This window comes from Nomascus leucogenys, chromosome 15, assembly GCF_006542625.1.
Source record: "Nomascus leucogenys isolate Asia chromosome 15, Asia_NLE_v1, whole genome shotgun sequence".
Taxonomy (NCBI): domain Eukaryota; kingdom Metazoa; phylum Chordata; class Mammalia; order Primates; family Hylobatidae; genus Nomascus; species Nomascus leucogenys.
The window spans coordinates 60081247-60103428 of record NC_044395.1 but is presented as its reverse complement, the minus strand read 5'-3'; the positions used below and the strand labels follow the sequence as shown (position 1 = coordinate 60103428).

Sequence of the window (22182 nt, the reverse complement as noted above, 5' to 3'; positions counted from 1 at the left end):
ATAGTCTAGGTGGGACATGCGATTTCACAGCTCCTGCCACTCATTGTCCTGTGGGCTGAGGGCCTATTTTTTCAGATCTTTCAGGATTTTAAGAAAAATTAGAAATCCAGATTTTTATATGTTCCCATGTAAAACAACTGTTACAATTTTTAAATGTTGGCAACTAATCAAAATTTTTATAAACCACTATGTGGGCCAAATAAAGCATGTCTGAAGGCTAAATCTGGCCCAAAGGCCACCAGTTTTCAACCTTTGCTCTAGGAAAGCTGAATTCCAGTGAGGGTGGGACAAATTCATTCTGTGGAACAAAGCAACAGAGAACCCGAGCACCCCCACCCATACCCTACTCTGCTCCTGTAAACCAGGGAGACAGGGAACTGGAGTCTCGGCTTTGAGAAGAGAGGAAATGAGAGAAGAAACTCTATTGTGGGCAGTGGGATTTCCTGTAACCTGGGTGCAGGCCGGGTGAGGAGAGACATGGCTGAAGGTAGATGCTACTGTAGTGAGAGTGTCAAGGGAATTGTGGGAACAATGAGGCAATTAAATTATTGTATATCTAGAAAACCTCAGAGCCTCTAGCAAATAAGATAGAATAACTGCAAAAGAAAAACCTATTTGAATTATTAAGAAAAAAAGATGTTATTAGATATAAGATAAATGTACAAAAACCAATTGCTTTTCTTATTTTTGACAACAAATGCATAGAAAGGGAAATAGAAAAAATATTCCCATTATGATATTGACAAAAACTATATTCAGAAATAAATTTAACAAGAAAGATATAAGGTCTCTATGAAGAAAGGTATACAATCTTGTAGCAAGATAGAACACAAGATCTGAGGCTGGGCGTGGTGACTCATGCCTGTAATCCCAGCACTTTGGGAGGCTGAGACGGGTGGATCACCTGAGGTCAGGAGTTTGAGACCAGCCTGGCCAACACGGCAAAACCCCATCTCTACTAAAAATATAAAAATTAGCCGGGTGTGGTGGCACACGCCTGTAGTCCCAGCTACTCAGGAGGCTGAGGCAGGAGAATTGCTTGAACCCAGGAGGCGGAGGTTGCACTGAGCCAAGATTGCAACACTGCACTCCAGCCTGGGTGACAGAGCAAGACTCCATCTCAAAAACAACAGCAACAACAAAAAGGAGAACACAAGATCTGAACAAATGGAAAGATACACCATACTCTTGGATGGGAAGACTTAATATAGAAATGTCAAACCTTCCAAAATCAATTCCAAACAGAGTGCAATGATCTTGATGTTTATATGAAGCAATAAATTCCTGAGAATAGCCAAAAAGACATGAAAAATAGTAACAGTACAAGATGACTTGTCTTGCAGGTATCAGAACCAACTCTAAAACCAATCATTAGAGTAATGGTATAGAAACAGAGAAATAGATTAGTGGAAAAAGAAAAAAGAAATCCAGAAATAGATCTCAAATATATATCAGAATTTAATATCTGCCAGAGTAACCTTTTAATTACTTAATAAGCAATGCTTTCAAAATTACTATTCATTTTGAAGCAAGTAAAATTAGATGATTATTCAACTTCAAAATAAAAAACACATCTCAGGTTGGCTGGGCATGGTGGCTCACACCTGTAATTCTAGCAATTTGGGAGGCTGAGGCAGGAGGATCTCTTGAGCCCAGGAGTTCAAGACCATCCTGGGCAACATAGGGAGACCCTCTCTCTTTTTAAAAAAAAAATCAACAACATCTCAGGTTATGTAAAGGTTTAAATGTAAAATAAAAAAAACAAGATAACAATTTTGTTTTTTTGTTGTTTTTTTTTTTTGAGATGGAGTTTTGTTCTTGTCACCCAGGCTGGAGTGCAGTGGCACTATTTCGGCTCACTGCAACCTCCGCCTCCTGGGTTTAAGCGATTCTCCTGCCTCAGACTACTGAGTAGCTGGGATTACAGGCATGCGCCACCAGGTTTGTCTAACTTTTTTTGTATTTTTAGTAGAGACGGAGTTCCACCGTGCTGTCCAGGCTGGTCCTGAACTCCTGACCTCAGGTGATCCACCCACCTTGGCTTTCCAAAGTACTGGGATTAGACATGTGAGCCATCGCACCTAGCCAACATAACAAATTTTACAAGAAAATTTAGGAGACTATATGAGCAACCTGAATGAAAGTTAACAAAATTGAGAAGTGATTAAGGAAAAGTGAGACCTTGGAAAACATTGTAGGCCAAAAGATACATAAGCAGGGTCAATAGACAAATGAGTTATGGAAATGTGAGACAAAGTTTAAGATCTACAACATACAATAAGGATTTACAAATTAATAAGAAATAGTTAACTCAGTAGAAAAATGGGCAAAGGATAAAAATGGGTAATTCACAGAAGAGTTCATCCAAATGGCCAAAAATACAAATGAAAAGGTGCTCAGCTCCAGCAGCAGGAAAATGCAATTTAAAGTAACAATGAGAGATCGTTTTATACCCACAGCTAAAACCTGCATTTCTGGCAGGGAAGCACAGGATAAGATACTTTCATACCTTGTTTGCGAAAATGTGAAACATTACTGCTTTTTTGCAATGCAAACTTTATTAAAAGTGTATATAATATACATTAAAGATGTATAGAATATATATATCTCCATTGATTTACTTCAAGGTATTCATTCCACAAGAACACAAACCCTAGAGAGTATAGGCACATGAATAGAATTTTTTGCCTCATGTTTATAGTTAAAGAAAAGATAAAGCTATTGTTCATCAATAGGTGAATGGCTGAATAAATTGTGGAATATTCACACTATGGAATATTATGTAATGTCAAAAATTATTTGAAACTTATATCAGTTTATTTGGGGGGGATTTCCTTGAAGTGCTATTGCTTAAAAAAAGCGAAATGCAAGACAGTATAATAGAATATGATCCCATTTTTATAAAATAACAATTAAAATCTCTAATACTTGCATATGTGCGTTTGCATACAATTTAAATCTGTCTGTCAGTGATTACTCAGTTAAAGAGAAAACATACAGAAGGTTGGATACAGTGGGTTATCTAGGGTCAAAGGGGAGGGTAGTACAAGCTGACATGAGCACTGTGGAAAGTGAGGAGGGAGACATTTTTGGCTCATCCTGGACCAAAAAAATAAAATAAAATAAAATAAAAAAGCAGGGGCCTTTGGAATTGGACTCCCTCATCCTACAGCCTAGCTAGCCCCCTCCCCCCAAAATGCTTGACTCCCTTGGGCATCCCTCCCACCGCCCTATACGTGGCCTTCCATGTTTTTTCCATGATGCTAGAATAGGGCAGTCAAGTCACCAAGGGGCAGGGAGGGGCCAGGGCTGGGGGGCTGCTTTCAGTGCATGAGAAAGGACCTCAGGGTCCAGAGTTCAGGCCCCACTCTCCCCAGGCGACTTGGCAAATTCATGAGAGTGAGTGGAAGAGGCCACAGGGAGTATTAATTGACTTGTTCTCTCAACTGAAGTCCTCCTTCTGTCTTAGCTGACAGGTCACGTCCTCAGAAAGGATTCTTCTGAGTCCCACCCCTCAATGATCTTGCCTTTCACTCCCTTTCATAGCACTCATTACAATTTGCATCGTTTTTGTTTGTGTGTGATTAATGTCTATTTCCCAAGCGCCACAAGAGGAGGAACGCTGCTTGTGCAGCACCCAGTATGAGATGTGGCAGGGTCCCGGCAACGCTGGCTGCTTTCAGTCATTTGCTCACTCACTCTCTCCTTCATTGACTCAATCTTTTCTGCATTTCTTTATTCATTTTTTCCCTTATTCACTCCAGAAACATGCTATTGGTCCATGCCTTTTCCCGATCTGAATCTTTCGCTTTCTAGGGTGGCTTTTTCAGAGAAGGAGGGAGTGGCGACATGATGGCAGAATTCTGGGAATGCATCCACAACTTGGGAGGGCCTAGCTGGGTGAGTTGGAAGCTCTCCAGGGAAGGAGGGAAGACTTCAGAAGGCTGAAAGTCCTGAGCAGAAGGTGCTGAATGAGGAGAGAGGAGAAAGTGATGTGATGGAGGCTGGGCCAAGCAGGCCACTCTACTCCCAGACATACCCTGGCTCTTCCCGCTGCCAGGCCTTGGGTCCTGCCATTTGTTCTGCCTGGAAAGCCTCTTCCCATCTCCACGTGTTGAAATCCTACCCTTCCTTGCAGAGCCAGCCCAGATGTCCTCAAAGTCTTGCCTCACTTCTCCAGCTGGAAGGGCTGCTCCCTGCTGCAAACAAACTTCCCGAGCACAAAATCTGGACCTCCCTCAAGGCGCTGACCACTTCCTGGCTTGGGTTGTGGTGTGGCCCCTCTCTCCACCCCATAGACAGAGGCTCTGTCCAACTGTTCCCTGTATCCTGCAGGGCCTAGGGCCCAGCACAGAGCAGATGCCCAAGCCACTCTCACCGAACGAATGAGCAGTGCTGAGTTTGGGAGTGGGGGCGATGATTATGACCCCATTTTATAGATGCAGAAATAGAGATGCAGCTAAGTGACGGTCTTGGCCTTGGTCCCACAGTGAGGAAGCAGCAGAACCTAGACTCAGGCCTGTGTTTCTGGTCCCAGAGGCCGGACTCTTTCCAGGGCAGCTTGGTGGGAGGTGAGGTAGGGTAGGGTGGAGTGAGACTGGATCCTGGGAACCAGCAGGCCAGGGAGAGCTGGAGTTTGGACGGCCAAGTTCAGGGAAAGCGCAGTTGGGGAGGAGCCAAGGTATTTATTATGCTTGGTCTCCAGTTCCAAACAGAGCTGATGGATGGAGCTGCTCCAGTTCCTATAAACAGCTCGGGCCTCCCTCTCCCCCACCCCGCCCTCCCCATTCTCAGGCACCACAGCCCAACTGTTTCCAGTGCGATAGGGGTGGGGGTAGAGGGAGATGACCAAGAAGAGAAGAATGGGAGGCGAGGGGGAGCAAAGGAAGGGGAAGGACAAAGATAAGACAGGGTCCTAGAGGCCTGAGGAAGCTGCAGGGAACGGAGGGTGGTCAGAGAGGATTCTTTGCCTCCCCACTGGCCCCTGCTGCCGTGGACGGCCCACAGTCTGCATTCCCCTGTCCTCTCTGTGTCCCCTGGGCCTGTTCAAAAAGCCTCCTCACCACATTCTCTGAGGGCTTGTCTCAACTCCACAAGCTTCTGAGTCCTGGAGGACAGGGGCCATTCACTCAGAAAACCTTTTCTGAACTGGCTTTAGTCTGTGTTGGCTCACAGGCCCTGGGGACAGATAGGACTCCGGGTAGGACCTCCCCCCAGGACCTCCTGGCCTGGTGGGTGGGTCAGAAGACACCCGATGCTGAGGGCAGCCCAGATCTGTGGGAGCTGGAGGAGAGAAATCCAGACAGTCTCCCCAGAGAAGGTGATGGAGGTGATACAGGTGAGGGTGGTGAAGGAGACTGTGCAGGTGGGTCGGGGGTTGAGCTGTTTCCAGCAGAGGAGGCAGGAGAGGTGCAGGAGGCAGTGCTGCCTAATGGTTAAGACTGCTGGCTCCAGAGTGGGACAACCTGGGTTCAAGTCTCATCGCTGGAGCTCAGTTCTCTAAAATGAGGATGGTAACAGTAGAAATCTCTTCAAAGGTTGTCAGAATTAAACACGACAATGCACATCCAGAGCTCAGCATGGGCCTGCCCAGAAGTGCTCAACAATGGCCATCTCTGAGCATGTTGTGAGAGGTGGCGGGAGAGAGATGGGCCTCATGGGCTCAGTGAGCTGCGTGAAGGACAGGGGCACAGAACACGGATGGTGGGTCCCAGATCCTGGAGGATGTGGCCAGCCTGTGGGTCTGAGAGGGTGAGTTGCTGGCGCGTCCTGGGGCCCGTTCCTGGTGGAGTGCCGCGCCAGCGCATGGAACCCCGGGAGTTGGACCCTGCACCTCAGGCTGACTGTGACCTGGGAGTGTAGGGGCCTCCCCTCTCCCTGCAAGCTGAGAGTTCGGGAAGCTGGATGCTCTGATGACCTAGTTGGCAGCTGTGTCCACGTTTGGCTGAAAACAGGAATTTCTGCCTCACTGGAGGTCTTGGCCAGGTGAGCAAACTCCCTGTTTGTCAGGAAAAGGGGTCAGGGGCCTGGTGGGCTCCCTGCTGGAGCAGAGGCCCGCAGACCCTGGGCTGAGCTCAGCCCAAGCTCCTGCCTTCCCCTTAGGCCTTCACGGAGCACCTACTGTGTGCCAGGGGGTGGGGCTCTCTCCTTTCTCCCCCAGCCCTACCCCATGAAATAGGTGTTTAGAATTTCCCTTTGCAGACTGGGAGCCAGGAGCAGGAATGGGGAGGTAAGAGGGCACGGACCAGAGAAATGGAAGAATCTCCAGAAGGCAGAGCTGCCAACGCTGGGCCCAGGGGCTGCAGGGCCAAAGGGAGGGGTCCAGGCTGCCTGGGGGTGGGGAGGAGAAGCATCACTGAGCAGGAGCTCGGGGGAGAGGCAGTCAGGGAAGGGAAGGGCAAAGGCGCAGTGCCAGGCTGCTGACAGGGGGAAGTAGAAGGTGTGAAGGCCAGAGGAACAGGCACCCCCTGCTCTGCATGCTCTGCCCTGGCCTGTCACGCCTCTCAGTGCACCCCTACCCAGGTGAGGCTGCTTCTGTCTCGCACCCCACACTCACCCTCCAACTCCAAGCCAGGAACCAGGTATGGTTTTCTTCCAAGTTCAACCTTGATCTGCAGCCTGGCTGATCACTGAATTCTCCAGTCCCTGGGGACCTTTAGCCCTCTACCTGGGGAGGCCTCTGGGCACCAGAGTTGGACTTTCAGGAGGGGTGGGGCTGGAGACAGAGATGTGGGCCATCAAAGCAATGGGGTGTTTACAGCAATGAGGCCATGGTGTTCCCAAGGGAAAAGGGCTTAGGATGGAGCCCTGGCCATCACCACTTAAAGCTGGCTCGAGGAAGATGAGCAAAGACCCTGAAAAGGAGTGGCCTGGGAGGGAGGAGATGGCTTCCTGTGTGGGATCACAGCTGTGGGGAGAGCATGCCCAGCAGGGGTATGGGTGGGGGGCCTGCTGCACAGGGCCTAGGGAGAGGAGGTCTGAAAAGTGTGCTGAGTTTGGCAAAGGATACCCTTGATGCTGTTAGCAAGGGCAGCATGGAGCTGGGAGGGGCTGAAGGCAGCTCCAGGCGGGTTGAGAACCGGACGGGCGGGAAGGGAAGCGACTTTACCAACAAGCTGGCCTGTGAAGAGTGGGAGGAGGAAGGGGAAAGTGGCTGAGGGGCTTCTCACTATTTTTAAGACGGACAAGGCTTGAGTCCAGCTGAAGTCTGAGAGGAAGACGTAAATAGAGAGGGAGAGGCTGGAGGCAGAAGAGAGCGTGATGGGGCAAGGGAGAGGGGATGGAGCTGGGGACCCCGAGGAGGGGAGGCAGTGCAGCCTCTGAGATGGGGCACAGAGGGCTGAGCACAGAGAAGGGGAGGGGGCCTGTAGCTGTAGCAGGAAGGAAACAAATGGAAGCCCCCAGCCTCTCAGCCCTGGGGTGGGGAGCATGGTCGCCTGTTGAGTGTGGGGCAACAGAGGTGTAGCAGGGGCCGTGCTAGTGGCTGCGGCTTCAAGGTCCAGGGTGGTGCTGGCCCAGAGCCTCAGTGTCCCCAGGGATTTGCCGTGATGATTGAACGACCATAATGGGATTCAGAGGCAGGGTTCTGGTGGACCCGATGAAGCGGATTGCAAAGAGGAGGCTGGCAGCCACACTGCTTCTCCAAAATTAGTTTTTAATACATTCAGGTAGGTTACACAAAGAGTTGGTCCCGAGGCCTAGGCTGCGGCCTGGGTCCTGGGAAGTGAGAGCAGCATTGTGTAGTGTTGTCAAAGATCGGGCGTGGGGACCCACACCTTGGCCTCCAGGCCTAAGGAAGAGTGTTATGTGCAGTAGCACCTGTGGTTGTGATCCCAACCAGGACTGGGTCTGCCTGGGTGCTCCACACATCACCAGGGCCTAGCCCTGGCTCTGCCCATTGACTCTCCCTTAACTTCCTCTGGGCCTCGGTGTTCTCCTCTGTAAAATGGGGTGGAGAGAGAGAGTGGCATTTTCATTTTCTCGCACATTACTGAGCCCACATCGTGAGCCAGACTGTGGGCCAAGCACAGGTAAGATGATGAAGACAGCAAAACAAGGTCTTGAGTTGGTCCCAGCATGTCCATTCTTCCCAGACAGCTCATGACTCCATGGTATGAGGGATAGGGGGTCATCTGGGTGAGCCTTTCTACCTGTTTTTGTAAGAGGGAAAAAAAAAATCCTTACATGATGAGGCACAGAAAGGAAGTTTGGAGCCAGCATTATCTTGTGATGTGATAGCTGAGAGAGGACATCACTCCGGTCCAACCCCCAATCTCAGCCCACAAATAAGGGCTCTTTTTTTCCCCCAGAGGCTCTGTACAAGCTCTCCACAAGTTTCATTCTCTTCCTAAGCCTCAGTTTCCCCATCTGTGCAATGGGGAGGTTAGATTCAATAGTCTCAAACTCCAAGCTCTGCCCAATAGAGGAAAAGGGAATGAGAGAATGCAAGAGCACAGAGAGAACAGGAGAACCCACACCAGGGTGGAAAGGAGGGGAGGAGGGAAACTAAGGCAGAGAAGGAGGAGAGCGCCTGCAGCTGCCTGCCTGGGAGAGAGGAGAGAGCAGGTGTGCACAGCACAGGATGCTTCCAGACCCTGCTCAGGCTATGTGGGGCCACTTCCTGTCCACTTAACGGCCTGCAGCCCCTGCAGTGGTAAAGATCAGGCCCTGGAGACAGAAGGATGAGGGTTTGAATCTCACCTATGGCATTAGTTAGCTGGGGCCCCGGAAGGAGATTTGCAGAACTTCAGTTTCCTCTTTTATAAAATGCGGATAAAACATAGGGCTGTCATATAGGGGCAGACACAAGGCTTGGATTCACATCCACATCTGCCAAGCTGGGTGCAAAACAGAACCAGATATCTAAGGTTTCAGCTCCGGGCTCAGCAGCCAAGGCGGGGCTGTGATGGAGAAGTGGGGCTGGGCAGGGACGGCGCTTAGAGCAGTACTGGGGTCAGGGTGTGCAACATGAGAGTGCCAGGAAGGGAGAGGGCCTGTCCAGAGCAGGAGATGGAATGGTCCAGTGCTGGGCTGGACCCCTTAACCAGACCCTGCTGAAGCCTCCATGGCCCACCTAACGGCACCAGATCCAAGACACACTCGTACAGCTCCAATTCTCTCTTCCGGTCATAAGCTTTTCATTTTCAGAGAGACTGAAAGTCATTATCAGAAGATGTGACAGTCTGCTTGGAAATGTCTCAGACAAATCCTCCTGGGCTTGGCCCTCCCTCACCCTGGCACAGCTGGGGCAGGACTCACTGCACTGAACCAGTGAGGCCTGCCGTGCTCCGGAGCCCTGGGCTTTCACACCTCAGGCCCTAAGCACACTGCGTGGTCACCACGCGGCTCTGCAGCACTCTCTCCTACCAGACTGGGAGATTCTTGAGGGCGGGAATGTATCTCATTTCCCAGCATTCCCAGTGCCCAGAGCAGGGTGTGGCACAAAATAGATGCTCAGTGAAGATTTGTTGATCTGATAGGTCAACATTATTCTCTGCTGTCCCTGAAACCGCCCAACTTCTGGCTTCCACAGCTGGACCCAAAGTGCAGCCCGGGAAGGGGGTCACCCACTGATGCAGCAGGCGGCAGAGAAAGGTGTCCTGGGCTGCAATTTGGAGACCAGAGTTCTGGGATCCACAGACCCGGGTCACTGTGTGATCTTGAGTCAGTCCTCACTCTTCTCTGTACCTCAGGCTCCCCCACTGACCTAGAGTGTCTCCCGGCTTCTTTAGGCTTTATACTGTTGGTTAAACTTCTGCTGGCGGACGCAGCAGCAGGTGGCCAGCGTGGTGAGGAGGATGGCAGAGACCAGTATGAAGGTGAGGATGATGATGAGGTTGATGTTCTTGAGCCCCCCCTTCTCACAGTCCTCGGGGCGCACGTGGCTCAGGGACACCTCCTCCTGGGAGCTGAAGCGGCAGATCAGGTCCTGGGTGGCGTCCACGTCCACACGGCCCTGGTGCAGTTGGGCTGCCAGCCAGCCATTGCCGCAGCAGCTGAGTGGATTCCCCTGCAGGTAGAGGCGCCGGAGGCTGGTCTCCAGGCCACCCATGGCACTGCCTGGCAGGAGGCTGAAGCTGTTGTTTCGCAGGTCCAGCACCTCCAGTGACACAGCCTGTGTCCAGGCGGGAAGGTGGCTCAGGCGGTTCTCGGCAAGATTGAGCCGCTTGAGGCAGATGAAGCAGGGCAGGTCCACCTGCAGGACCGTCAGCCCATTGCCCTGCAGTGCCAGGACCTCCAAGGAGTCCTCCAGGCCTCCCAAGGCCCCCGTGGCCACCTCCAGCCCAGAATTGGAAGAAAGGTCCAGCTCAGTCAGTGGGGTGTGGAGGAAGGCCCCTGCCCTGAGCAGCTCTATCTCATTATCCACCAGGCTTAGGCTGCGGAGGGAGGTGATGCCGGAGAAGGCCACACAGCCAGAGGGGCCAGGATCATCTGGCCCCCCACAGGGGCTGACTCGGTTTCCCTGCAGGTTGAGTCGCTGCAGGCTGGCCAGGTTGGCAAAGGTGTATGGGGGCAGGTCCCGCAGGGCATTGCCCTGTAGAAGCAGCGTCCGCAGAGACCCCAGGGCTCTGGCACCCAGTTCCAGTGTCTCCAGGGCATTGTGGCTTAAGTCGAGGAGCATCAGGCAGGGCAGGGAGCCTGAGCGCCGGGCCTCAAAGGTCCGCAAGCAGTTTCTGCTGAGGTTCAGGAAGCACAGGGAGGTCAGGTGCTCAAGAAAGCTGTCGGGGATGAGCTCAATCTCATTGTAGCTCAAATCCAGATTCAAGAGCTGGGAAAGGGGGCGGGAGCTGGCATTCCCGCTGGGGGTTGAGAGGGGCAGGGCTGACCAGCCCTCGGAAGGCGCATGGATGCCCTTGCTGTCCTGGGGTGGCCCTGTGGGGAGCCGGATGAGGTTGTTGGACAAGTTCAGGTAGATGAGTCTCGGGAGCGCGGCCAGGTCGGGGAAATGGAGCAGTTTGTTCTCCCGCAGGTCAAGCCAGGTGAGCTGGAACTCAGCCTGGGGCTGGGAAGCTGTCTGAAAGGCCTCGATGCTGTTGCAGCTCAGGTCTAGCACCCGCAGCTGCTGGAGGCTGAAGTCGGAGATGCAGGTGAGGGAATTCCTGGAGAGGTTGAGATGGGTCAGGCGGGGCAGGCCCTCGAAGGCGCCATCCTCGATGTCCATCAGCACGTTGCTATGCAGGTCAAGCTGCTCCAGCGCAGGCATGTCCCGGAAGGTGTGGCGGGTGAGGCGAGTCAGACTGTTCTCCGCCAGTGAGAGGGTATGCAGGCTGGGTGCCTCCCCCAGCAGCCGCTCCAGCAGGCTGCTGTACAGGCTGTTCCCAGACAGGTCGAGGGAGGTCACACGTGGCAGGGGGCCCAGGCCACCGGCACTCAGCGCAGTGGCCATCGCCAGCCGGTTGTGAGCCAGGCTGAGGTGCTCCAGGTGGGTCAGGGCCTGGAAGGCTCCTGGCTGGAGGAAGCTGATCTCATTGGTGCTCAGGTCCAGGTGACGAAGTGCCGTGTAGAAGCCCAGGGGTGAGGCCAGGATACTCCGCAGCTGGTTCCCAGATAGATCAAGGGTCTCAGTGTCTGACGGGAGCACCGAGGGGACCTGGAGCAGGCCCAGACCCTGGCATGAGACCTTCTTGTCCACCTGGGGAGGGGCAGGGTGGGGAGACAGCTGGCATAAGTGGGCGCAGGAGGGGATGAAACCAGACACGTTTATCCAGGAACCCTGCCTGGCTGGGAAACCCTTCTCCCATGGACTCCCAGAATGCTCAACTTTCCCCCACCGCAGCCTGATCACCCCATGCCTGGATGACCCATCCGGCTCCCTGCCCCATCTCGGGCACCCAGCACAGTGCTGGGCATTAAGGAAGGAACTCGATGAAGGTTCCACAGGTGGACAGATGGAGAGATGATAGACAGATAGAAGGACAAATTAACTAAGAGAAACCCTGTACTTATTATTACCCCTCTTACAGGAAACAGCCATATATCCCACAGAGTGACTCTAAGCCAGTGAGCAGCAGGGCAGAGTTGGGACCCAGGGCTCCTGATTCTATGTTCTAGGTCCCTCCTATGGGCATAGATAGTTAAATTTCCGGTGGTAGATGGGAATTTCTCCACTTTGGGAGAAATGTTTCCAAAAGGGAAAACTGTAATTTGTGCTCTGTCATCAGTTTTTATCTTGGCCTCCCTGTCTCGGACCTCATTCAGGCTCTTGTGTCATGGGCAGAGCCTGGGTCCTGGGGCCTGCCTTCCTTGTGGATGCTTCCAAGATGTGGCCTCGTCTCTGTTGCTGTTACCTCCTAGGGGGTGGCTTTCTTCCCAGGCTGGGTCAGGGGACTGGGCCCCTGGAGGTGAGGAGGGCCAGGGAAAAGATGGCCAGAGCCAAATCCACAGTCTTTGGTGACGAGACTGTGTTTGTGTTGTGCGACCTCCAGGAAGTCACATAACCACTCTGTTTTCTTATGTCCTGTCCTTCCCCAGCAGCCACTCAGCATTTGACATCTTAGTTAATACTTTCAGGCCCGTGGTCCCATTGGTCTTTACCACAGCCTGCCCATCTGATACGATCACCCCTATTTACAGAAATCTAGGCTCAGGGCGGGGAAGGGAGGTGCCAGGATTGCCCAGCTGGTGAGGAGCAGAGCTGGGATTTAAACCCAGGTTTTTTAACAACAAAAGGACGAACTCTTGTTCTTCCACAGATGTGCGTTCTGGGACCAAAATTCTTCCTATGCAAATGCAGGTCTCCCTTTTCTCTTCCAGGCCTCCAGGAACCCCAGCCTTTCCCAGAAAAAGGTCTGACTTCCACAATCACCGGGCTCAGGCTCACTGACCCCAGCTTCTGTCTCCGCCGACCCGTTCTGACCCACTCACTGCTAAATGCCTGACAACTGCTCAAAAGCTCCACTCTGACAATGAGCCAGCTTGGCTTAAACTTCTCCACGGTGAAGTCCAGGATCCCCAGCAGGGCCTTCGAGGCTGTTTGTAGCCCCTGCCAACCTGTCCCCCACCTCCCACCCCAGCCCACATGAAGTGACCACAGCTGACCACTGCCCATCATGCCCTCCCACACCCACTGCTGGGTCTGCTTCCTGAGCTGGATACGCCATCCCCAACCAGATCCACATGTGAACTCTTCATGCTGAGTTCCAGGGCCTCCTCCACCAGGGAGCCCTCCCTGACTGTGCTTCCTCTCAGAGCTTTGCCCGGCTGAATTGTGGCTGTTTGTGTGGGGACCTGCTAGACGGTGAGCTCAGAGCAAACAGGAACTGGTTCGGTGTATGTGGATGCCTTGGACCTGACTAGCAAGTCAATTTTTCCTAATGAATGAGTCCCAGACATCATCAGTTTAGTAAAGGTCTGAGGCACTGAATTGATCTTCTCTAGGAGGAAAGAAAATGGATAATTGATATTTTCAAAATACAGTCAAAGGCGGCTAGAGCAAGAAGAGTTCAGCTGACCCACTTCCCAGATGTGAACACTGAGGCCTGAAGATGGCAGTGACTTGCATGAATTCACAGTAAGCCAGTGGCTGAGCTGGTAGGGAAGGAACACAAGCCGGTGTGTTCCTCTCCTGGTCCAGCTCCGCGCTTCCTCCTGAGAGCCCCAAGGTGAGTAGGGGGAGGAAGAGACCTGCCCAGCCTCAGGCCTCTGTGTGGCTCTTCCTACTCCATGCAGCACAATGACTCCATGTAGCCTCCAAGGGAGGCAGCTTCACAGGGGCCTCAGGAGGCCCAGGGAAGCCCCAACAGTTGGGCACCCGTGTGAACCTGAAACCTGCCCAGCTGCCTTGCCCATCCTTGCCCTTCCTCCCTCACAACCTCTCTGTCTGCAGGGGCCATTAAACATAGCCTCATCCTCACAGCTCTTACCCCCTGGGGCATTCCTTACTTAAAGCAGAAACAACAAAATGACCTGTGTTGGAACCCCAGCTGTGTCAGGCTGCGTGCTGAGTGCAGAGACCCCCTACCCCATTAAATCTTCCCAGGCATTGTTCACCCTGTTCCTATTGTACCCCTAACGAAACTGAGGCTAAGGGGAGTGGGCTGCCCAAGATCAGACAGTCAGGGGCTCAAAACTCCCATTGGCAAATTCCTTTTCCTATTGGTGCCAGCCAAGTTCTGACCACTGGGCCCTCAGCTGGTCGGCACAGCAAAGAGCATCAGGGACCCACTTACTGAGTGTTACAGTGTGGGGGGCACTGTGCTGTGCCCTGCGTGTTACCCCCGGACAAGTGCAGAGGCATACTGCCTCTGGATAGGCAAAGGCTCCCTGGGGCACCAGCCCCTGAGACATGATCCAGGACACAAAGTTTGCCAAGCCCACAGCCCAAGACTTGCTTTCCATTCAGGGGCCCAAGACCCCTGCTCTAGAAGCCCGGGGTCCTGCTGGTGGGCAGGCCTGCACTGGGATGCCCAGCAATCCAGTCCAGTCCAGGAAGGAGCCTGAAGTCCCGGGCGGTGCTCAGAGCTCCACTTCCAGGGTCTCCATGCCTCCTTCAGCTCTGAGCTCCCAGCATTGCCTGACTTATAGTGGGAGGGAATTGGAGGAATTGGCCCTTGGTCAGAGTTTAGAGCTCCTACCCACTGTCCTGGGCTATCAGGACACCACTGCCCAGCTTCCTTTTCAGAAGCAAAGACTTGCCATCCAACTCCATTTCACCACCTGATCATGGGAGGAAAGCAGAGTAGGGAGAGGCACCAGGCAGTCAACAGTGGCAAAGGCAGCTGGGTTCGAATCCTGTAGGTCCCTGGTGGGTCACACGTCTTCTCCTTAACTCCCGTGTGTATTATTCCCATGCTGGTTCAGAAAGTGCTTTCCTATCTCTTATCTCATTTCCCCAGACTCCAAAATTCACCCGCTTCTCCTCTGCCTGTTGGGTGGTCAAGGCCTTTCCCCTCTGAGCCTCGTCTCCCTGAGATAGAATGTGCGTTTGTATTTGGTGACATCTGAGGCCTTCTCTGCCCACAATTCTGGGCTCCGGGAATCTTAGAAGGGCTCTGAAGAGCAAGAAAGGTGGTGGCAACAAGAGACATTGCACCCCAAGGGAAGGGCTGTGGGCAGGCAGCTGCCGGCACTTCCTGCCTCCTGAAGCAGCTGCCGGTTCTGTGTCATAAGCTTCTTCGAGTCTCAGGTCCAAGAGGGGCTTCCGGAGGCTCTGCCCTTTCCCCAGCCAGGCTCTGGCCTTGGTGACTGCCCGGCCTTACAAGTGGACCTAGGTGTTCTCTTTGCCCTGTAACTCATAGAGTCACAAGAACTTTAGGGCTAGTTTCCCAGGCTTGGGACAGGAAAAAGGAATAGAAGCAAATCAAACTTGGTCCTTGCCCTAGGGAAGTTCATGGTCTGGCAGGTGAGACAGGCTTGGACCCTTTCACCAACCACCCCACGCGCTCAGTCTTCTCAGTATTGAGATAGAGGGAAGCCTGGGGACTGCAGGAACCCAGAGGAAGGTGTGATCAGACTAGGCCAGCCTGGGAGGGGCTGGGGAGGCTTCCTGGAGATGGCAGCATTTGACCTGGGCAGTAAGGAGTGAGAGGCACCCCAGCGGGCAGTCCCAAGTCAAGGAGCCCAGTTAGGAAGGGGATTTGTCTCCAGGAGGGATGAGCACAGAGGAGCCCCTCCCAGCTGGCCTACCCCAAATTCCCCACACATATATACATTCTAGATCCCCTAGCTGGGCCTACTGCTCTGTGGGGACAGCTTGGGGGAATACAGTGTAATATCAGCCTCACTGTTACCAGCTGAATGACCTTGGACAAGTCACAATCTCTCCAAGCCTCAGTCTCCTCCTTTGAAAAATGAGAATAATGGTGCTTACCTGGCAGAATTGTTGGGTAAATAAGGTGTTTAAACATTCTAGTAGGTGCTCGTTAAATGCAAGGTACATTCCCTTTCCTCTCCTGACTCTTCTAACTTCTGGCTTCTGGGGCTGGGGCACTAGCACACCCTAGGGCAGGGAGGTGGGGGTGGCCCTCACCCTGTCTGGGCAGAGCATCTTACCATCTTACAGGGCACTTTGTCTTGGCGTTGTGCAGCCAGGCCTAGGGTCAGCAGGGCCAGGAGCAGCAGGATCTGGGGTCTCATGGCTCTGTGTAGGGCGGAGAGGAAAGGGGAACACTGTAAGCCCACTGGCTCCTTCCCACTGCCAGACCCCACTCCCACCCATTCTGTGCCTGCCCTCAGGGAACCCCAGAGCATGGCTGGAGCTGGAATAAAGATGCTTTGAGTAGGGCAGGGAGCCAGGTGGGAAATGGGCCTGCAGCCCATCATAGTAGGCCTCTCACCCAGGCCAAGCAGCCGCCCATTACCCAGGGGAAGCAGGAGTTTTAAGCGGCAGGTGACTTGGTCAGATGGGGGTTTTCAAAAGACCCCACCTGGCAGAAGACAGCCTGGAGGGGATGCACAGAAGCCTGACAGACCCTAAGGGTTACCCTAGGCCACACTGAGGGCCAGGGACTGGGGGCATGGGGATGTAGAGGGGGTTTGGAGGGTGGGCCTCTGACTATATTTCCACCAAGGCCACACAAGTCCTCCATACCAGCTCCTCAGTCCCCACATGGAATTCCTCGTTTTCTGCCCACTCCCCCACCTTTATTTTGCCCTTTTCCTTTTGATTCTCTGATTCTCGAGCCCTTGCCATTGTTCAAGGGCTGGGCCTGGGCCTTGGCAGGAAGTCCCACAGGAGGCCTGGCTGCCCCAGCACTGCTCTGTGGACTTCCCCAGGAGCAGCCTGGCAGGCCCTGTACTTTCACTGAAGCCACACTCCGGCCTCCTGGGCCAGCCCTTCCGTCTAAGAGCAGCCAGGGGTGGGGCTATGAGGACCGCACAGGCCCTTAGCAGGGTCAAATCCCAGTGCTACTGGAGGCTCACTCACTCCCTCACTAAGGACATCAGCCAAGTGCTAGGGATATACAAATCCATCCATGAATTTCACTCATTCATTCACACCTTTACTGAATACCTCCTCATGTCTGGCTCTGTGCTGGGAACTGGGAACTCAAAAAACAAATGAGCACAAAAAAGAAGTGACAGTGACGGTGATACAGACAGAGTGTCTTAAAGAGGAACACAGAAAGCCTTCCAAGAGCACCAGGTGCACAGTCACCCACATCCGACTGCTCCCTCTTGTCTCCTCTACCTTCCTGCTGTGTGACCTTACAAGTCGCTTCACTTCTCTGAGCCTCAGTCTCCTCATTTGAGGTTAATGGCAGCCACGCCAGGTTTTGTTGAGAATCAAACGAGATGCCACTTACAGAGTCTCCATTATGCAGTAGGCCCTCTTCTCGGCACTTTCTAGGCATGAACTCATTCCATCCTCACAAAAATTCAATGACTTGGTTCCATCATCATTTTACAGAAGGGAAAAAGAAGGCTCAGAGAGCTTAGGTACTATGCCCGAGGTCACACGGTGAACAAGCCACCAGCCCAGGCGAGTCTGGCTCCTGAGTCTGTGCCCTTCAAATCCGCACTCCCAGGCCTCCCACAGTGGGTGCTCCCTGAGTGAGTGCTGAACCGCGATTCTGAAGGACGCTGCAGGAGAAAAGGCATTTACAGGGCTTTTGAGGGCAGTGTCTTTGACTGTTAGAGCCCGCTAGTGATGAGCTATGGACGAAGATGGCTGCTCTGAATCCCATCTCTCTTGAAGGCACACAGACCACAGCCAGACCCGGTAAACCCTATTCCCTGGCTCCCCTCAGGGCCACAGGCGCTGCCCCTGCAGCTGCTCTGCTCTCACCTGCATCACAGGTTGCGCTTTCACAGGAAACTTTGTTCTGCTGTTTAAAAAGCAGAACGCCACCGCCCGTTTGAAAGTTAGCATATTCAGAACTGAGTGAAAACCCCTCCGCGGGGCCTTCCAGGCCATTGGGGAGCATGCCCTGCCCGGCCAGCTCTTCTCTCCAGCCTCCTTCCCCGGTGTCTCCTCTCACATTCTGGGTTCTGGACACCTCATATTTCCTTCAGTTCCCTGAGTAGATTTTCCTTGCCCCAAACCTTCACTTCCTCCCCTCTCCTCTTCTGCTAAAGACCTCCTCATTCTTGGGGTCCCAGCTTAGATGGGCCAAGAGGCCTTCTTTGGTTCCCCAAGTCTGGACTATGTCCTCCAGTCCTCCCAGAGCCCCTGAGCTTCCAGTGAGCACAGCACCAAGCCCTCCATGGCTACTGTGCCCCACCTCCTCCCATGGGAAGTGCCCCTAGAGAGGGGCTCACCGTCCTCTGAGATGCATCTCACAGCACACAACAGGTCAGCAGCGGACAGAGAACTGACACTAGGAGTCTCAGTGACATGGGGTCATTATTGAGAGCAGTTCTCCTTGGCTCTCCCTTCACCTCCCTGCCACATTCCCCTCCCCTATCTGTGCCATCAGAGGGCTCTGACTGCTATCCCTGAAAAAGAGACCCCGGATCTTCCTACTTCCCTCTTGTCACTACCACAGACCGAGACGCCACCCCAATCCTGGCCTTGACCACGGCACCCTGACCCCTTATAATCTGTCCTATACCTAGCAGCCAGAGTGATGATATAAAATCATCTGTCAGATCCTAAACCTCTACTGTTTGAAAATCTTCAAGAAAATCCAGGCTATCCACAGTCTCCTCTCTGACTCTTGTCCATTTTCCCTTCCCTCACCAAACTCCAGCTTTCTTGCTGTTCCTTCAACACAGCAAATTCATTCCTGCCACAGGGCCTTTGCTCCTGCAGTTTCCTCTCCCTGAATGCTCTTCCTCAGCTCCTCACACATGTCATTGTTTTTCCACATTTATCATTTCTTCATCATTTATTTCTTATCATGTGGGAACAGGGGCCTACTAAGTAGGTGCTCATTAAAGACTAGTGAACAAGTGGCAAAATCAGGGCAGAAGCTCAGCTGCAGTGGACTGAGTGGTGAGTGCCAGGTGAGGACAAGGAAGGGTCCTAGGCCCTTATTTCCCCTTCCTCTGCCAAATCCCACTCTATCCCCAAGGTGGCCCTATGCACATCCAGAAGGGATCGTCCCTGCAGCACATGGGCACTCTGTCCTGGCATCTGACGGGAAGGGCCCCTCAGCTGTGGGCCTTCCTCAGTGGTGCCCAAGTACAGGGTGCAGCATTTAAACACTACTATCTCTCAAAAAGGAGGACGGTGTCACTTAGACCCAGGCTTGCATCCAAAGCCCGCCACTCACCAGCTCTGCTCCCTAGGGTAAGTCCCTCATTTCTTGGTGCCCCAGTGTCCTGTCTGCAGGGCAGGCAGCTGGGTTCCAGTTCTGCCACTGGCCAACCCCAACTATTGTGATGATCAGGCAAAGAATGGCAGTGAAGGCGCCCTGCATCCTCACTGTCCTTCTCAGCTGGCACAGTGACCCTCGCAGGGCTGAGCATCCCAGGTGAGGTGTGCTCAGTGGGGAGGCCCCAAGCCTGCAGACAAGTGGCCTGGGCAAGAGGAGGCAGGAGAGTTGGACTCCTGAGAGTCCAACTCAGAAAAGTGCCAAAGAATTTGTGTGTGTGTGTGTGTGTGTGAGAGAGAGAGAGAGAGAGAGAAAGAGCAGGGGTACGGGGGGCAATGACTACTATCACAATAAGCCCACCCCTACATTTAAGGATGTTAGACAGTCTTCTAAGCACTTGACCTATATCATCTCATTTAATTCTCACAATCACCGATTGAGGAAATTACTGTAATTCCCATTTTACGGATGAGAAAACAGTTTCCGGAAAGTGAACTGACTTACCCCCAGAGTTACCCAGCTCATAAGGGCTTTGGAGCTGGGATTTATCCAGTTCTACATGACCTGAATACTGTGTTTTCTCCAGCACGTGCTGAGCTGACTCCCCACTACAGAACTGTCTTTTTTTGCCCATGAAGAAAAGGAGGCTCAGAGAGGTGACTTACCCAAAGTCACACAAGGAGCAAATGGCAGGGTCAGGATGAGAATTCAGTTCATCTGCCTCCAAAGCAAATGTTCCCACTATACCAAATCAAGGTCTCCTTCCCTAAGCCCTGCCAACGACCCCTCACACTCAGGAGCAGGGCAGACTAGCTCACAGTCTGGGCTCTGAGGTCCTCTCTCCCTCCTCTCGGCCTCAGCTGACTTACTGGCAGAGTGGGGTCCTGGGAGAGCTGCTGCGGACGTTCCTGTCAAGCAGTGAATCACTAAGGGCAAGCCTCGTTCTGGAGACATGTGCATCCCACGGGGGAATTAGACCTTAACCCAAAGGAATGTGGCTGTGATGGCGGAATTTCAGGCAGCTCGGGGTGGGGGTGGGGGTCCCTCACATCTTACCACCCATGAAGAAGGCTGGCTTCAGAGCCCCTTGGAGAGTGGTGGGTGCCCCCCATCCCACTACGAGAAACGGGCAGGCCATCTAGTGCTGTGGGATGGGCAGCCCCACGCCTGGCCGGGATCGGAGCGTTGCAGGAAACCTGAATTCAAATTCCGGTTTGCCCTTGCCTAGCTGTGTGATCCTGGGCAAGTCACGGTCTTCAGGCCATTGTTTTCCCAGCTGTCAAATGGGAGCGCTGGCCTCACCCCTTTTCGGGAAAGATCCGCCAAGACAGGAGCCTTGGGGGGCCTCCCAGGGACCGAGGGAGGGTCAGCCCCGGCTCCACGCGCGCAGTGGGGATGGCGGGAGGGGAGTGTTTGGGGGGCATCCCGCGGGACCAGCCCCCACCCTGCGCTCGCTAGAGGCGCGCGACAGTGCGCCCCCCGAGGGCCGGCCAGCCTCGCCTGCCCGGCGGCTCCTACCTGGCTCAGCGCGGCCGCAGCTCCTCTCCCGGGCAGTCTCGGCACATTTTGCGCAAACCCGCCCCCGGGTCCCACCCCGCGCCAGACCCCGGGGTCACGGCCCGAGGAGGAGCAGGCCGCTCAGCTGCACCACCGGAGCCCCCGCGCTCTGTCGGCAATTTAAATACCTCTCCCGCCGGCCCGCCCCGCCACGCCCCCCTCTGGCGAGGCCGCGGGGTCCTAGCGCCTGGCCCCGTGCCTCGGTTTATCCGGAGCCGGCGGGGGCGCAGTGGGGCGGGGCGGCGAAGCATCTTCACCACCCTGGGACCTCGGCCGGGAAGGGGCGGGGGCCCAGTGCGGGGGGATGAGAGGACGGGAGGGAGAGGGGTTGCAGAGGAAGGGCCGTGGGAGCGAGGCCCGTCCTGGTGGCCGCCGCACGTGCAGTTCGCGGCCCCGCGGGGTCCGGAGGGGGGCGCGGTGGCTCTAGGAGCCGCAGGTCCACAGAGGAAATCCGGCCTGGCCCCGATTTCCCAGCTGCTGGCGCCGCCGCACTTAACGCGGGGGCAAACAGGCGAGGTGACGGCGGGGCTGAATGCGGAAGGAAATGACCCTTCGCTGGCCCTGGGGCGGCCGCGGAGGGGGTTCCCCGCACCAAGCCGTCCACTCTGGTGGGTCCTGGCAGGTCACTTTTCCTCTCCGGATTGTGCTCTATGTCCAGACCTGTACTCCTCCATCATCTGCGGGACCCTTCAACAGCCTGTGAAATGGCACCATCAAAGTCCTGTTTTCGGACGGAGAAACTGAGGCTAGGGGTGGGGGCAGTGTGTACACATGAAAACCAATTGTCTGAGACTAGTAAGGTCCCTATTTATAGTTGGGGAAACTGAGGCTCAGAAAGGTTAAATGGCGTGTCCAGAGTCAACACAGCTAATAAGAATCAGTGATTTGAGCCCAATCTGTCCATAAAGCTAAGTCTGATTCAGTTTGGGCATTATATTGCCCGAATTTTTAAAGTATTGTGCAAATATGGGGTGGCAGTATTGTCATTTAGATTGGATGTTGAAGCAGATCTTCCCCAAAGCCACCCCTCTTCTAGATGCCTTGACCCTACCAAATCACAGGTACCCTGCCTTGCTGCCTGTGGACTCTAGGATGCGGGTCCCTAGAGGAGAGGGGCCCTGGCTGTCCTCCAGGTCCTGGTTCCAGGTGTAGAAGGTGCCTCTTCCACAGTGTTTCTCTTCCCTGATGGTCGCCAGCCCTGAGAGTGGGGAAGGGTGCCCCATTTTACATGCATGAAAGTGACCACCCAGGGCCTTGTGGCAAATCAGGGTAAGGCTGGGCTCAGAAGCGGGATTCCCTGAAGTCTCTACAGTTACTGCCTTTTCTTCCCCGCGTTTAGTCCACTATGAAGATGGATCTGGGGAGGTGGGGTCAACCCAGAGAGGACAAGCCATGATAGCAGGTGCCCCAGGGGCCTGACCTAGTCTTA

At 53.8% G+C, this 22182-nt stretch overlaps 1 protein-coding gene across 4 annotated transcripts; it reads right to left on the bottom strand.

Annotated features, from left to right (window-relative positions):
* Nucleotides 1-7634: 7634 nt before the first annotated feature.
* On the bottom strand, nt 7635-20848 carry LRRC32 (leucine rich repeat containing 32). Of its 4 annotated transcripts, none has more exons than XR_004033676.1 (4): nt 20715-20848; nt 15991-16078; nt 8701-11632; nt 7635-8150 (listed from the first exon to the last, which is right to left on the bottom strand). XR_004033676.1 is itself a non-coding variant. In XM_030829585.1 (4 exons), the coding sequence occupies exons 2-3, from the start codon at nt 16072-16074 to the stop codon at nt 9728-9730; spliced, it is 1989 nt and encodes a 662-aa protein (XP_030685445.1). In that variant the 5' UTR covers nt 16075-16078; nt 20715-20848; the 3' UTR covers nt 7635-8756; nt 9707-9727. The 4 variants fall into 4 exon arrangements, 3 of the variants coding, with proteins under 3 accessions (XP_030685445.1, XP_030685446.1, XP_003254734.1); XM_030829585.1 differs by having other exon boundaries at nt 7635-8756; nt 9707-11632; XM_030829586.1 differs by having other exon boundaries at nt 9707-11632.
* Between the last annotated feature and the right edge of the window lie 1334 nt (nt 20849-22182).